At 38.1% G+C, this 15936-nt stretch overlaps 1 protein-coding gene across 1 annotated transcript; it reads right to left on the bottom strand.

Moving 5' to 3' along the window:
• Positions 1-1878: 1878 nt before the first annotated feature.
• On the bottom strand, positions 1879-15900 carry ankrd16 (ankyrin repeat domain 16). The gene is made up of 7 exons (XM_088923032.1): positions 15001-15900; positions 13039-13259; positions 11701-11743; positions 11086-11194; positions 10076-10237; positions 6092-6170; positions 1879-4360 (listed from the first exon to the last, which is right to left on the bottom strand). Exons 1-7 carry the CDS (start codon positions 15357-15359, stop codon positions 4203-4205), a joined length of 1131 nt encoding a protein of 376 aa, XP_088779158.1. The 5' UTR covers positions 15360-15900; the 3' UTR covers positions 1879-4202.
• Positions 15901-15936: the final 36 nt, after the last annotated feature.

The following is a 15936-nucleotide window of genomic DNA, read 5'->3' as shown; positions in this document are numbered from 1 at the left end:
GCAGTTGTCATTTATAATATCCCATTTTATTACAATATTTCAATCCTCCACACAAATGTAACCCCATAACACAGCAATTCCTCAAGCTTGTGACATATCCCCAGGGGGGGGTGAAAGTGACCGGACGATGAGGAATGGATAAATATAACTTTCCCCGTTTATTCCATGGCGGAAAAAAAAAGAAAAGAGACACAATTGGAGTCTTCTTCAGGTGTTAGGGAGAGAGGGAAACTGGCAGTTCTAAACCCCTCTGTGAGGATGCAGATGGAGAGAACTGCATGATCATGGCTGTTAGAGGTGAAATGGGGGAAATACTGGCTGGGAGAGATCTGTGAACCTCAGCTCTGACTCCCTGAAAGTCTGCCAGTTTCCTTCCTTAACTGTGTTGTAAAAGTGTTGTAACTGCCAGTTAACTGCTCAGGGCTCCTTGATTACCTGGCTGTAGGCAGATGGCCAGGTGTAATGATGCATTGTGTATTCGCACCCCGTTCCAGAGCCCCCCCTCCCGATCACAGGTACAGATGAACCTGTTTTGCAAACCAACGTCACCTCTGATTGGTGTGCCAATTTCCAGTGCCTGAGCTAGGAGGGCCATTAATGAATGACCATTCAAAGAAAAAAAAAGAGAACCAGGTTCATCAACACTTACTGTAGAGAGACACTGGCCGTTCAATGCAACTTAAGATTAATACAGCCATTTTTCTCTCTGTGACGCTCTATATCTCTTCTATCCACGTAACATCTTACAATGATAACAGCAACAGCAAATTTACACTGTTAAGGTCTTAAGTGTCAGGTGGTCATTCCAAGCTGTCATGGAAGTTTGATTAACAGAAATAATACTATCAGCTGTGGAATGTCTTTGCATCTTCTGAGGATGTAGCTAGAATTTACCAGTGACCTTTTGGTACCCCAGGGGTTCCTGCACCCGAGACAGCGAATCACTGATATATAGTATCTCAAGTCAAATAACTGTCGAGTTTCAAGAGGGGAGCTGGTTGAATTTTTGCTTAGTTATTTGAGCTAGTGTAGTGCACTCTGATTTGTGTAGTCATTATTCCCAAATATGTTCTCTTGGTTCTCTTTGTCTACAAAATGTCAAAAGTTTCACTTTCCACAGTAGCCGTCAACATTTCTGTCTGTGTTTTTGAATATATATAACAGTTGCATGTGGCAGAAAACACATCCATGTGTGCAGAAGATTGCAACATTACAACTTGGAAAGCTTTCTTAAATTAACAGATTTCACTTAAAACTAGATAAGACTCATCAATAGCCTTGACTGCAAAACTATTTAGCACATTCCTCTTCATTTCAATGCATGAGTTCATTTAATAGGCTGATCACGGATACCATTTTCTGAAAAACTGAAATATAGACCTTCACTGTGAATTTTAATTACAGTAAATCTAAAGGCAAATAAAGACCACTATTTTCCTGATATGCGAGATAATATGGATCAAGCAAGTAAATCGCTTATAATAAAAGCTATTAAACGTACTGCATTTTTGTTATCTCTGGAAATGTTACTTTTGTGGAAAATACTTGAATTGTATTTGTGCTCATTTGCTGAGTCCACTCTACTCCACTGTACAAATACTTGCTGTATTTCTAAGATACATAATGTTATTGTATACAGTTCAATAAAGTCAATCTAAATTAATATAAATATGTGAACACAGTAGGAACTGGTATAGTACTGAAATCATAATGTAGACTGAAAATCAAAAAGCAGTCTCATTAATTAGCATGTTAATTAAAAAGTATCATGTTTTTATGAGATGTTTAAAGTATTGAAGGTTTGAATTGGCAGTGCTGTAAGAGATCATGCCTTGTCATTGATCAGCACAGGCTCCTGATGCACAAAAGAAACAACACTCAGGTCTAAAGGATTTAATTTTGAATAAAACTGGAGATCTAACAACTATGATAAGTTTCCATTACACTGCCATAATTAAAACATTAAACAGTTCATATTGGGTAAAACTTCCTTTAGGATTACATGCAGTCGAGTGTTAATGCGCAGACCTGCTCAGTCCCTGATCTGGGATGTGTACCACTCCTCCTCTAACACCTGCAACTAGCTCACAAACACTGGCCAACCATGTATCGTCCTGCAGGAATAGCGACTCTTTCATCTTGGCTGCTACGGGAATGGGAAACAGTTGAAGGATCTGTCAAATATCCTTTGGGTACTACAGATTCTGCACCAAGGGCTTTTTTGCAGTAATGGAGATTCCTCCACTCACACTTCCACTGCCCACCATACTGACTCAAAAAACAAGGCAACAGTTAGTAAAACATTTATCACAATTTGTCCACATACATCATTGTCCATCAACTCTGATGGAATTCCATCAGCGAAGAAAACACTCCACCACATTCTCTGCCACCACATCTAATGGTCTCTAGCTAACAGCAGTCAGCAAATTTGTCTCTCATTTGTTAATGTTACCACTGAACCTGTAGATCATTGTCAATGCAGACAGCAAGCAGTCGTTCTGCTGAAACGAGATATTTCTTTCAGGAAGGTCTCATTCTCTAGCCATTGAAGTCTGAAAATGATGGATCAGACACTGATAGATTGCCTAAAGAGACACATTCCTGGTGTCTCTGGATGACTCTCCTGATTGCTGAAACAGAACATCTCATTCTCCAGGAAATGTACGTCACAGACAAGTGATCTTCCAGTGCGACGAGGTCATGTCTTTTACTCCTCATGCATTAATTAAAATCGTATCTTTCTAAATGACCGTTTACATAGACCCTTGATTAACTCATGTTGGCAACACTGACCACCTGGATTTGTTATTAAATCACATGACTTGAGCTCAGTGACTTAACCCAAGGAAAAATGCTCCTCCCTCAACTAACACATTTGATCATTTTGTAAAAAGATCACTATGTATTGATGTTAAATGCAGACCATTGTCATTCTATACAAGTACCCTTACTTTCATTTTGGAAAACCTTATTCCATAAAGTGTTTAAGATTGGTTGTAAAGTGTGCATTATTAGCAGGTTATAATACCACCCTAACACCCTTTCTATTTCCAGGACCATTTATGAGAACTTCCCCGTCTTACAGGATGACCCCTCTACTGGTACCCTCTTTTCTGACTGCATTTCTTGCTGAAAACGCCCAGCTATTTATATTGGTGAGACTGGAAGGAGACTGGGAGACCTTTTCAGGGAACATGTCAGAGCTGTGAAGATCCAAGATCTCTCTAAACCGATAATTCCCCATTTCACAATTTTTTCTTTCTGTCTGTGTCCTCACACAGGTGTTTCGGAATTCTTATTGCAAAAAGACATCCGGAACCAACATTTTTCTGAAACTAGGTCACACCTTCCCCCTTCTCTCAACGACAGACTCGTCTCCTTCTAGGGCTCTCAATTCATTTGCAGGCTTTGACTTCTCACCTCTCCTCCAGTTCTCCCCAAGTGGTGATACTCCTTCTCTCCTGCTTCCTGCCTCCTTATCATTACTTCGGCATTGTTGTACTTTTAGTACATATTTCGGCTTTACAAATATACTGGGCCTTCTGTAACAGATGGTTTGGTACATGACCAGAGATTGGCATATCATGGAAACTATGAGATTGCCTGGCTTTGGTCTTTGCTTTTTACTTTCCCAGGTCAAAGCGAAGCAACAAAGATTCTTTTTGTAGAATGATTTAGAATCTCCAATTATTTTGTTATACATGCTCAGTTTGAAAAAGCCATTTGTATGCTATTTTTATCTGGGCATGCATCTACAAACCCCACCATTGCACACAGGGGGGAAAATGAAGAAGTGCAGGCAGACACCTCTGACTTCAAGCTAGTGGTATTTGAACCTGTTTCAGGCACCATGGCCCCAAACTGGAGGTTCAGAGCCGATTGCTGGAGAGCCAGCAAAGGATTGATGTGTTGCTGAGAGCCAAAAGCACCCTGGCAAACTAACCCCACGCTGTCTCCCTGGCGATCAGTCGGTTGTGCTCTACCGTGTGGGAAATCCTGGTCTCGGTCGGCTAGTGACATAGAGCAGAACTTGCACTTGGCCGGATGCCTTTTCCTTTTCAGAAGGCCCAAGCTACGTTTCTTTTCCTCTTGGGTCACTCGAAAAGCCCAAACTAAGATTACTTTGTTTTCTTCTTCCACAGTTTATTCACTATACCAAAAAATAAAACCCAATGTGTGCCTAGTTTAGTTTGGGTTGATTAGGATCCAAGGACCTCTTCAAAAACTTTCAGCACATCCGGTTTCTTAATGAAATGTTTTGCTGTTGTTCCAGAGGAGTCTTTTGTATCGCTCAAGCCTGCCTGCAAGAGAATTCTCACAGCCTCTGCATGCTGGCCGGCACAAGCCATGTGTAGCACTGGAAAGAGAAACAAAGAAAACCAGCATCATGACTAGTTCAGTTCATAAGCTCTTGTGTCTTGCTTTTTATTCTTTTTTTAGGACAATAAAAGTAAACATTACCTTTTAAATGCGTTTAATGAAATAAATAAAATGATGGGTTGATCTAGCAAGAATTTAGCTTTATACTTTTACTGAGAAATATACACACAAAATAACATGAAGATTACATGAACATGCTAGGATTTGTTTTAAAGGATTCTTAGGATAGAATGAATAAACAAATCTTAAGAAATTATATTATTATTGCTTTTCTGCTGCAGGATATGTCTTATGGTCCATGAACCAGTAATATTCTGATCATAATTCCAGTTGAAATCAGGATATACCTTTGTTCCAATCCTTTATTTAAACCCATTTTTAAGGTTATGTGTATAGTAAGCACAATAATGCCACTCACACTTCTTCACCTTAGTTATATAAGAATACTGCTTTATGTTTTCTTAAAAGAATACTAGAAAAAGAGACTCCAAGTGAAATTCCAAGTGTAGCATTTTTTAAAGGTTGGTATAAAATCTTCGTTTAAACATGTTGTAAAGGGGTAAAAAGTGCTTCAGTTCGTTAAAATAAGCATTTGAAGGAAAAAGCGTCGAGTGGGGTTAGGACTGACACTATGCTTCAAGGAGGTCTGTTTCGGGAAATGAAGGAGCTAAACAGAACCTGCAGAAAGACAGGGCTGGAGGACATGCACAAGGGGGCAAAGATGAGTGCTAGAGGGGTCATGGTGTGATGGAAGGATTCTGAATGACCATCACTCAGACAATATGTGATATTAAGTGGTTGGGACTTCATCAACGATTTCAAGTCACTGAATGGGAAGCTATTATGTGAGTGATCCATCTCCTCTGATCACTTAAGACTAATGGTGTGGTTAATTTCATTTAAAGCCTCAAGTATTGATAATTATCCACTCCATAAGACTTATATTTTTTAGTTCACGTCCAGATTGTGATGAGGCATTATAGTGTTCATTTCTACAACCAAAGTTAGGCAATACATTCATGCACTGTTGATCCTCACCCTGAATACGTTATATTAGACCATGTGCAAAAATAAAGAGTCAAGAGCCAATGGAGTTAAAAGCATTAAGTAAAGCTGTGTTCAAGACTTCTTCCAATGCACACAGAATTATCATATATGTAGCCCCAGCACAGTACTCTATATGTTTTATCGATTCGTTTTTTCAGTTAAATAGAAATGAAAATTGCGAAGTTTGATATTTAAAAATAAAATAAAAAACAAGAATGAAAAACTAAGGAACATAAAATCTACTTCATCTAAGCTGTATTGCCCTAACGCTCATACAGCACCATTCTGTGTTGTATAGGCAAGTGCAGTACAAACAAACATACAACAGTTTGTGAAATAAAGTCAGTTAAAGTAAAATACTGTTATGTAAGAACAATGAAATGTACATGTAAAGTTGTTTCAAGAGTATTCTGCAAACTTTGAAATACTACAATTGATACAACCTAGTAGTGGTTACTTTTTCCTTGGGAATTTTGGTGCAAACTTATTCCCACATGGGATCAGAAAACAACATTAGTTCAGCCCATTTAAAAACATTGTTCATCTTTGTTTTAGGACTCATGATTGATTGTGGGGAAAAGAGGGAAATGATACAGGCAAAATGTTGCTTGCTCACATGTCCACATGCACTATCAATTTGGGGGAAAAAAAGTCTACTTACCTGATCTTCCCTTTGCATCCTTAGCTAGGAGGTCAGCTCCTAATGAAATTAGTGTCTTCATCGCATTGCTGTGACCCTCCTGTAAATAAAAGGTTTCAATTTTCAATTTTTTTTTTTAACATTTAGAGACCCACCAACTTGGAATCACCAATAGTATTTTTACACCTCCGCTTACAATGAAACACACACACGTCTGCACCTCCACCTCTGACCTGCCTACCAGTTCAGCCATTTATCTTATACTGTAGCTTGTCGGAAGGTGAGAGTTACACAGTGTTCCGAGGAAAGATTCAGTGCCAGCTGAAAGAAAGGCACATCCTTCACTGAATGAATTAATGTCAATGAGATCCTGCAGGATCCTGGGAAATTGTAGGAGTCTCTGTTTGACTGGGAGTCGAGACAGCCCTGTAGGCCTCATCCAAGCCTTACTACCAGTGGTACTGAGTGAACAGTGTACCACCGTAGAATGGAATCCCCATCATAGCTGGCTAGTGATGTGGCCCAGGGTCGAACCTGTGACATCTGGGTGACAAAGCTCAGCCTGCACTTCACAGGAGTGACCTCAAAGACCAGAAATGCTAATTGCTAAGATCATAGGCTACTGCATATTTCATACAAACGTCTATATCGAGTGTCAGGTCACCAATAAAATGAATGCGAGGGGTCATACTGACTCCCAAGATATGATCAGGAAGAGAGGCCAAGGGCAGCAGAGCCCTCTCCTCTTTCAGATTGGGATTGTTGAGCAGGGTGAAACACGAAGTGCAGGCCCTGCCCAGGCTGGGTTTTCTTTGCAGATCAGCAAAGGCTTTTTGTATATGGAGTTCTCAACCCACCACATTTTGTCAAATATTTGTTTAAAATAAATAAAGGAAATGAAACCTCTTGGTGCGGTTGTCTAAAGTTGCTACTGCCAGAACGGAATAATACTGTTTGAAAAAGAAGAAGTAGAGTAGGTGATTTTCCACTATCACCGAGACTTACAACTATTTCGTTAAACAGCCATAAATAATTTTTGTTGTTCTACATCTACACTTCATCTTCAGTGAGTTTCAGCACTAATCTGTGGTTAAGGTGCAAGTTGCAATTTAAATGTATTGTTTTACTGTAAATAGATTGTGTAATGTGCGTAAAATGAGAGTTTATTCCACTTTATATCTGAATGACCATTCCGCTATAGGTTAATTACAAGGTTACCAAATAATGGTATATTAAGTCAAAGATTTACAGTCAAGGCACTGATATTTCTGCTTAAAAATTGGTGGTGGTGGAGGGGAGTCCCCATTACCTGTAAAGCGCTTTGAATGGAATGTCCAGAAAAGTGCTATATAAGTGTAAGCAATTATTATTATTAAACTATTTAAGCTAAGCAATAATCAGCATTATGCAGTCAAAACCTACATCAGGAAATGTACAATTGACAAGACAAGGAACATATAAAAAGAATGTGTTTTGAGACACATAAAACTTTGAAATCAAACTTATAGATTATTTACAGGAAATGAATGTTCAGGGCCATAACAAATGCTTAAAAACAATTTCACATTTTACAAAAATAACAGGAAGCTTATTCATTTTTAAAATATGTACAAAACCTATCATACTAATATTATGGACTCAACCATTGTTAAAACAAGCAGTACACATTACACGTCCTCTAATAACAACACATCACCATAGATTTAGGATAACATATACCAAACTCAACAGTCCATTACAGACAGATAATCACCAGGGTTCTATGATATTTTTTCTTGAAATCGGAACGCAAAAGAAAAACAAACCTAAATGTCAGAAGTTTTAAGAAAAGAAAATCAAAAACACGGCCAGGAGAGGGTGGAAGATTTTGGTGGATAAACATCATTATGGAGAAAGAGGAAAGCTGAAAGTGTTGGAGGTGTAACACTACACAATCAAAGAGCATTCAGGCACACAGAATTAACCTAAATAAATCAAGGATCTCAAAGTGCATGAATCAGATGTAGAAAAAAAATCAAAAGGTGAAGCATTGGGAGTAACTACTAACAACTAAATGCACGTCATAAGTATTTATCACGGTAGATTTTAATTAGAAACACAAGAAAAGTTATAAAAACAAGAAGAAACCATTCAAATGTTTTGGCAGTGAGCAGTTAATTGATCCATGGATCTCAAATCAGTTTTTTATCAGGGTATCTACTCAACTGTTTGGGTAAAGAAATCCCTCCTGTTCTCAATTTTAAATGCCCAAGCATGTAGGTTCCACTTTTTAAATGCTTCCCTACATTGTCTAGAAAAGGTACAGTAAATGGTACGTCTACATAAACAAAATTCTTTTACATAAGTAAACTAACCTCACAAAGACTGGGAATAACCAATGAGTACAGTATGTCAACAGCTGTAAATAAGAGAGCCATGACTAATGTTTACTATCCTACTCAGTTTGTCAGAGAACAAACTGTACATGAAAGTTAGTATTGATACCATCTCTTTAAACAAGATAGAGCAAGGCATACAGGGGTAAGAAAACCACTGGGGAACTGTGATCATAATTTGGTATGATTTGAAGAAAATGCTCTTGGTCAAGTCCAAAACAAAAGTGTACAATTTAATGAAAACAGGTTATGAAGCAAGAATATGTTTATGAAAACCACAATCGGATAAGAGAGATATGAAATAAGTAGTGGCTGAGTGGAAATAATTCAAATCTGGTCTGCTTTAAGCAAGAATAAATGTATCCTACAAGTTAACTGAAGGATAAAACGCAGTGGACAAAATGGTTTAATGGATCAGTAAGGATAAATATATGGAGAAAGAAAGCATGGAATAAAATAGTTAAATAAAAAAAACCCAGCTACAGAAAAGAAATAATAAATTGCAAATGAAAAATTATTTAAAAGACCAAAAAAGACATGTTCTAATGTAGACAAGTAGAAATATATCCCATTAAAATACTTGGGTAAAAACGTAGTTGTTTATGCTAATGTAACTTACATCTTCTAGACATGGTAGGGAAGCTATAAATTAGTCAAACAGAATGGTAGCATATATATAGATCAAATTTATATAAATAGAGAGATGTTATGTTAAAATAGGACAATAGAATAGTAAAACCTCATTGAGACTATTGTGAATGATTTTAATCACCGCAACACAAAAAAGACACTTCTCTGAAATCAATCCGTAGAAGAGTGAACAAATTCATTCCCAGGATCAAAGGAATATCCTATACCCAAGGGCAAAATAAAGAGGTACTGTATCAACCCTGGTCCTGGAGGGTTGGTGTGCTGGCAGGTTTTTATTCCAACTCAACCCTTCACAACAATCAGATCATTAGAGAGAGAGTCCTTATTATCCCGGGCGGGGGGTAAGTGTTTTACAGCAGCAGTGTTGGTGTACAGATGGACAGAAGAAAAAAACTGTATGAATCAGAACTTAAATCTGTTGGTTTTGGAGTTGGGGAGTCGATATCTGGAAATTTTTAAACAAGGGTTGTCAATTGGTCTGATTATTGGCTTTAATCAGACCAGTTCAGATGCTGTTGACTTTAAGCAGACCTAGATAACCCACAAACATGCTGAACCTTCAGGAACAGTACTGGAAACCCCTAAAACAACTGAACATTTTTGTAATGAACAGTGAAGAGAACATGGGGACCTGACCAAGTATTCAAAGTCTTCAAAGCCACTGACACAGTCAGCTGACACTGTCGGAAACGACAGTGAAATATAAATTGGAGACCTAGTGTGGAAACTACAAAGAAGTGCACAAACTGAAAATAGGAGGCACTCTTTTATACCAAGGACTGTGGAAATCTGGAACAAGCTGCTCTGCCAAGCTTCAGAGCGGGTGAAGCTGAACCCCTTACTTATATTTATTTTATGTAAAGGTTGGATACTTGCTTCAGTAACCTGCTTGAAACTCATCATGACAGATGGAGCCCTAGAATAACACCTTATTGTAAACGTTCTTCTGTAAAGTGGTAGAAATATGAAAGGCACTCACCTTTGCAGCATAGTGTAGAGCTGTCAGCTTGATGTCAGTGGCTTTTTCATTCACGTTCACGCCCAGGTCCTTGACAAGGAAGCGCAGTGCATCTTCCTGAGCAGTGACTGCTGCCTGGTGTAAGGGCTGAGCTCCCAGGTTATCCACAGCTGTGAAAGAAGCCTAATAATCACAAATACAAAGAAAATACACACTTAACGCACCACATCATTGGTTTCTGGAACAAGTGGCCTGGTGTGGGAGTATGAGCTGTATTTGCGTGTGTGTCTCTGTCTCCTCTGCGATGGATTGGACTTGCAACCGTTGCTTGCCGGTAAACGGGCTCCAGTTCCCCCTCGAATTGGATGAAGAGGTTAGAAAATGGGTGTTTATTTTATGGAAAGGAACAAGTAAAGGTTTATTCCATGCTGAAAAGAGAGGAAAAGAAACACAACTTTTCGGCTGTGGAGCCTTCTTCGGGTGTGTGCGCCTTTCAGGTGTGTGTCCTCTGCAGCCTACGCATGCTGACGCAGCTTCCTACTTGAACTGTTTATTTTATGCACTACCAGTAGACGTGCACAGCCCGGAGTCTCTGCTAGCCACAATAGAATGCAAAGGGATCACATTTTCTAGGCTTTCATTTGTAATTACTTTTCAGAACATTTGAGCATTTATTTTTCACTTGGAGGTCTTGTGTTACAATGCATAAACAAAGATAATATAAATTCTAATTTAATGCGTCTTGATTTCAGGCATTCCGGTCACAAAACGTGTTACTTTGGAAAGGGAGTGTAGCTGTTCTCTAGCTACAGTATGGCCCGTTGCCTGTATCTATTGTTACATAAACAGTTAACAAGTTATTTTTTTATGAAATACAGCATTCCTACAATATATGAAGACTATTTTAAACAAAACCAAAAATTCCAGCCGTGAAGTGCCAAATGATAAAAAAAAATCTCATAAAGGCACTATCTACCTAAATCTGCAAGCAAGGTGAGTAAGCTGGAAAAACAGGTTCTCTAATCACCTACCTGGTGTTTTTCCATCAAGCTTTTTGCAATTGAAATGTGACCATTTCTTACAGCATCCATAAAAGGAGTCACTCCACAGCTGTCTCTGTAGTCAGGTTCATAATTGCATCTGAAAATGAATGCTACAGTTACAAATATGCCCATACAAAACAATAGATGAAAACGCAAACTACAGTACTACTCTTAAATCACTTGATATTAAGTCATTGATTCAGTTAACAGTCATACACAGAAATGGCTGATACCCCCCCCCATCATTAGCCTCCATTATCAACCAGCTTGTAAAATATTGTATGATGTTCAGAAAAATTGGTTTAATATACTACAGCAGCTCAGATCTTGTTTCAGTTAATTTACTTAATTCAGCTATCCTGTTACTCGGTATTATTGAATAAACAGGATCACGTATTAGACAATTCAGCATTACATTGTCATCACATTGCTGTTCCTGGCACAGAAATCACATTGTTTTTCTCTGTTTGGCCTGCTAACCTCGCCCATGTCACTGCCCTGCATAAGTAGTGCTAACTATGGAAGACCTTAACACAATCCGTTTTGAAATCCATAGGCTTGTTTATCTGTATTCAAATGTGAGCAATCAGTTATCAAACTTACCTGTCGAGCAGTATATTAACAACCTCTTCACATCCATGCATTGCTAGAAAGAAAAAGTAGGACTTTAAAATAAATCCATAATAATTCTGTTATTCCATTCATAATGGAACTCATAATTCCAATGCCTTCTGAAAAAAATGCTTTTGGAGGCACAAATAAGACAAACTGTGATACCTTTGCTATTTAGAACACATCAGCTTTAGGTAACACATTTAACAGATTTAATTTACAGTACTTTCTTATATCTACTGATATCCACCTGACCTCAACTTTTAACTTTATGACCTCTGTTAGCTCTGCTATCCAACTCTGCCTTTGTTACCAATGCAGACGTCATAAATAGGGTTTGGTTAACAGATGTACAATTTTCAAACCCACAGCCCAGAGATTATTGAAATATAATTATTGCACATCTATGTGAAGGGTTGAATATATTTGTACTTAAAGCTCAAGTGTGGTCAGGAGACAGGTGTGAAATATTCTATTTTTTTTCCCCATTAAGTAACTTTTTTTTGGTCTTTTTAAGCTCAGATGCTCGCTACTCTCTGAATTGAGTTTCACTACCACAGTACCTTGCTTATTACTTATGTTAAAAAACTCCTCATTTCAAGACATTCATATCAATTTATTCCCCTTCCTAGACACTATATTGCATACAGCAGCTTAATTTCGGCAAAAGTGAAATCCTCTGATTCACGAACATTTCACATACTGACAGTTTCTGAATTTGTGCCTGCCTTTCAGTGCTTACAGGGATTTATATGCATTGATTACCCCGAGCAGCGTGACATCATTTGTATTTTTCCAGGCTTAGCTGTTTGTTTTGGCAGTTCTCACTTTTCTGATTTTTTTTTTGCAATCTGCTGTTTGCCTCCAGCAATAGAATTAGATTTTTTTATACAGATGATCAATGTTTTGAGTTTATGTAATATATACCACTTATCTTTAGACAACTACCATTAAGGCAGTGATAAGATCAGCTGGGGGTGATCTTATCACTCTCATTCCCCTTTAACAGTCTTAATCTTTGATCTGTTTTTAATTTACTTTGAATAATGAATAATTCTATTACACTCATACAACATAGATACTTAGCGCACGATGAAATAATTCATTTGGAATACATTACACCAGGAGCTGTAGACTTAACACATTAGGATAACTACTTATTTGAGAACAACATCCATAGATAGGGCATTTTGGCTAAAAATATCCCCATCTAATAATACACATAATTCTTTATTGTCAATCTTTTAGGTACTGCATAAAACCGTCTGTGTATTCATGCCTATGAAGAAGATACATGTGTGAAGACAGATCTGTTCATTCTTGATTTACCTGCAGTGTGCAGTGGAGTTCTGAGAGTCTTGCTCTCTGTCTTCCACACTCCTGGGCAGGTGTCCAGCAGGTACTGTATGATCCAGGGTTCTCCTTCTCGGCATGCAATGTGGAAAGAGTTCCAACCATCTTTGTTCTTCAGTGCTGGATTTGCTCCATTTTCAATCAATTCTTTGATAACATCAAGGTTTCTCCTTGTACAGGCCATCATGAGAGGCGTCCTGCAAGGCGAGAGAAAAACTAACGATGTGTTAAATTCTTAAAAGGGACTATAATTTGGATTACAAACATATTAACATAGAATGACCCACATTTACACAGGTTTTAAGATTTTTGGTAGGTAAATAATTCTTGATCTGATATTTTTTAAGGCAAAACACATTTCACTCTGGTTCCTATGTGATCCAACAAGTAAATGAGCCCATTTGGTGCACAGCTTTGTGAATGGGTTTTGCAATGGTGTTGCACAATTAGGCACTGCTGGATTCGCATGACCTTGAGGCAACAGTATCATCCACATGATGCTACACAAGGGTGACCTACTGCATGTGGCTCACCAACTGAGTGTGAAGTGCTACTCGTGAGAACTGCATCACTGACTTGTCTTATTGGTGCTGTGGGCTGAAATAATAAAAAAAGAACCACTTGACAAGAATGTGTTTTTGAGTACACATTTGCAGCAGTTTCTGTGAATAGAAAAGGCCTGTACTAATCAGCCACATTGACTAGACTTGGCATTGTCAAATGGGACACCACAGACTAAGTAACTTCTACTTTAGTTTAGAATAAAAAAAAACAAAGAATCATCAGGTGCTCTTAGAACTTGAAATTCTATTTATTACCATGAAAGCAAGCCTGTATGCTAATTCTTGCATACTAATAACTCATGTTATTAATGCCAAGGGGCAGATGCTAACAGCTTGGATCAGTTCTTACAGCCCGAGCAAATTAAAAATCCGGGGCTCGGGTCTTTATGTTAAATGTTAAGGGGGCATTGTGCACACATTGCTGGATATTCAGAATGAGAGATTAAGAGTCGAACAGACTCCAGGTTTTCTTCATGTACCAGATTTGTTCAGTTTGATTTCTGGACGGTAAATACAGAAGTGTCGTACTCTTGTTATTTTTCTAAACCGGAACAGCAAGGGGTTTGCTGTTATTCTTCAGGAAGCCCCCTGGTGGACAACTGTGGACTAATTTCTAATTTCATCATGTTTTAAACATATAACAAGACCGTATAACTTGTTGAACAAAATGTAGGCTACTTTTAACAGCCATTTAGCTATAACATTTTTCAAAAGTTAGAACTATTTTAGTTAGGAACAAGTAAAGATTAAATCTCTGATGAGCCCTCTTCGGGTGTGACTAAACCTGTTTTGTATCGATATATAGTCTCTCTGTAAGTGGTGTTTGTCTACAATATACATCACTAGTTAAAAAAGTCTCCCAAATTACGTCATTCACTATTCATCTTCACTACTTACTCTGGCATGATGAATTACTGTCAGACTGTATGCAAAGAGTGATCCTACTTGCACCTTTTCAATCAAAATGCGTGTAAGTGCTAAAAAATCATCAAGGTTTATTTATCAAATGCACATCAATACAGCATGTAGCAGTAGTTACTGACAATGAAATGTCTTTTCTACGAGCTCACCGGGGGAGATAAAAATCACAAAAATAAGATTACGAAATAAGGTTACATAGTAATAGATAATAATGCAATAGACATTGAATAAAATAAACTCAGACAAAACTCAATATAAATAGAGCTGCTATGTGTCCAGAGTGTATGCAGTGTACTGTATTATGTCCAAGTACTGCAGTATGCCGAACACAATGAAAACTGTGCGTCCATGTAGCCATTACGGGTGATTTGCTGAAGGAGCTGCAGGCTGGGATTTCCAACAATAACACAAACTGTGGTTGTACGACCTAATTCATCATTAATCAAAGTCTTACCAGTCTGCCTTCTTTAAACTGTCTATATTCGCCCCTTTCGCAATGAGATACACCACGCATTCCCTGTGACCCATTGACGCCGCTTCGTGCAGAGCCGTCTTGTAATCGCTGTTATGTAGCTCTACGTCCAAACCGGTGTCTTCCATTAAAAACTTTAAGACTTCCAGGTGACCGTGTCTGGCAGCATAATGTAGCAACGTGTCTCCAGATTTTCCGAAATGTTTCTTTTTGATCAAATTCTGAATGTTCTCCTTTTCACTTAACTCCTTTCTGATTAGAGACAATTGTCCCTCTTGCGTTAACTTGACCAGGTATTTGAGTGTACCTTCCTCCCCCATGCTGTAATAAAAGTCAATCATTTAGTTCATTGGCAAGGTGCATCTATTGTTAAATACAAATTTGTGATTATACGAACTTTAACACATATTTTTCCCTTGTGATAATGTAACTCATTGGAAAAAATAAAATTGCAATTGCAAATGGAATATTTCCGCTTTTGTAAATTCCAGTTTGTTAGTTCTTGATTGCTGCACGGCGTGTAAGCTAGCATGTCACCCAGAAAAGGTAAGTTAAAAATGCTTATTTCATCTTTTCATTGCCTATCGTAATACGACTGTATCAGATACATTGCAGTTAAGAGGCTGGCTAGTTGAGTTACAAGCCGGCCAACAAAAAAACATCCCTGCGTTATACACTGACAGTTTTACTATACGAAATAGCACTTCCAGCAGAAAAGCGTCTTCACCAAAATGAAATTACTAACAGCTATAGATCCAAAAATGAATATCACATTTGGATGTATCTTCCAGTCTTCCAACAAAACGTATTTTTTTCTCCAAGCTAAACCGTTTGATCAGCGCAGCAAATGCCATGCGATAAGTACGACATTACTACGTCAAGGAAGGCGGGTAAAACAAGAAAAACGTCACCTATCAT

This window comes from Atractosteus spatula, chromosome 8 (genome assembly GCF_055471065.1).
Source record: "Atractosteus spatula isolate fAtrSpa1 chromosome 8, fAtrSpa1.hap1, whole genome shotgun sequence".
NCBI lineage: Eukaryota > Metazoa > Chordata > Actinopteri > Semionotiformes > Lepisosteidae > Atractosteus > Atractosteus spatula.
This window is presented reverse-complemented; position numbering and strand designations above follow the sequence as displayed.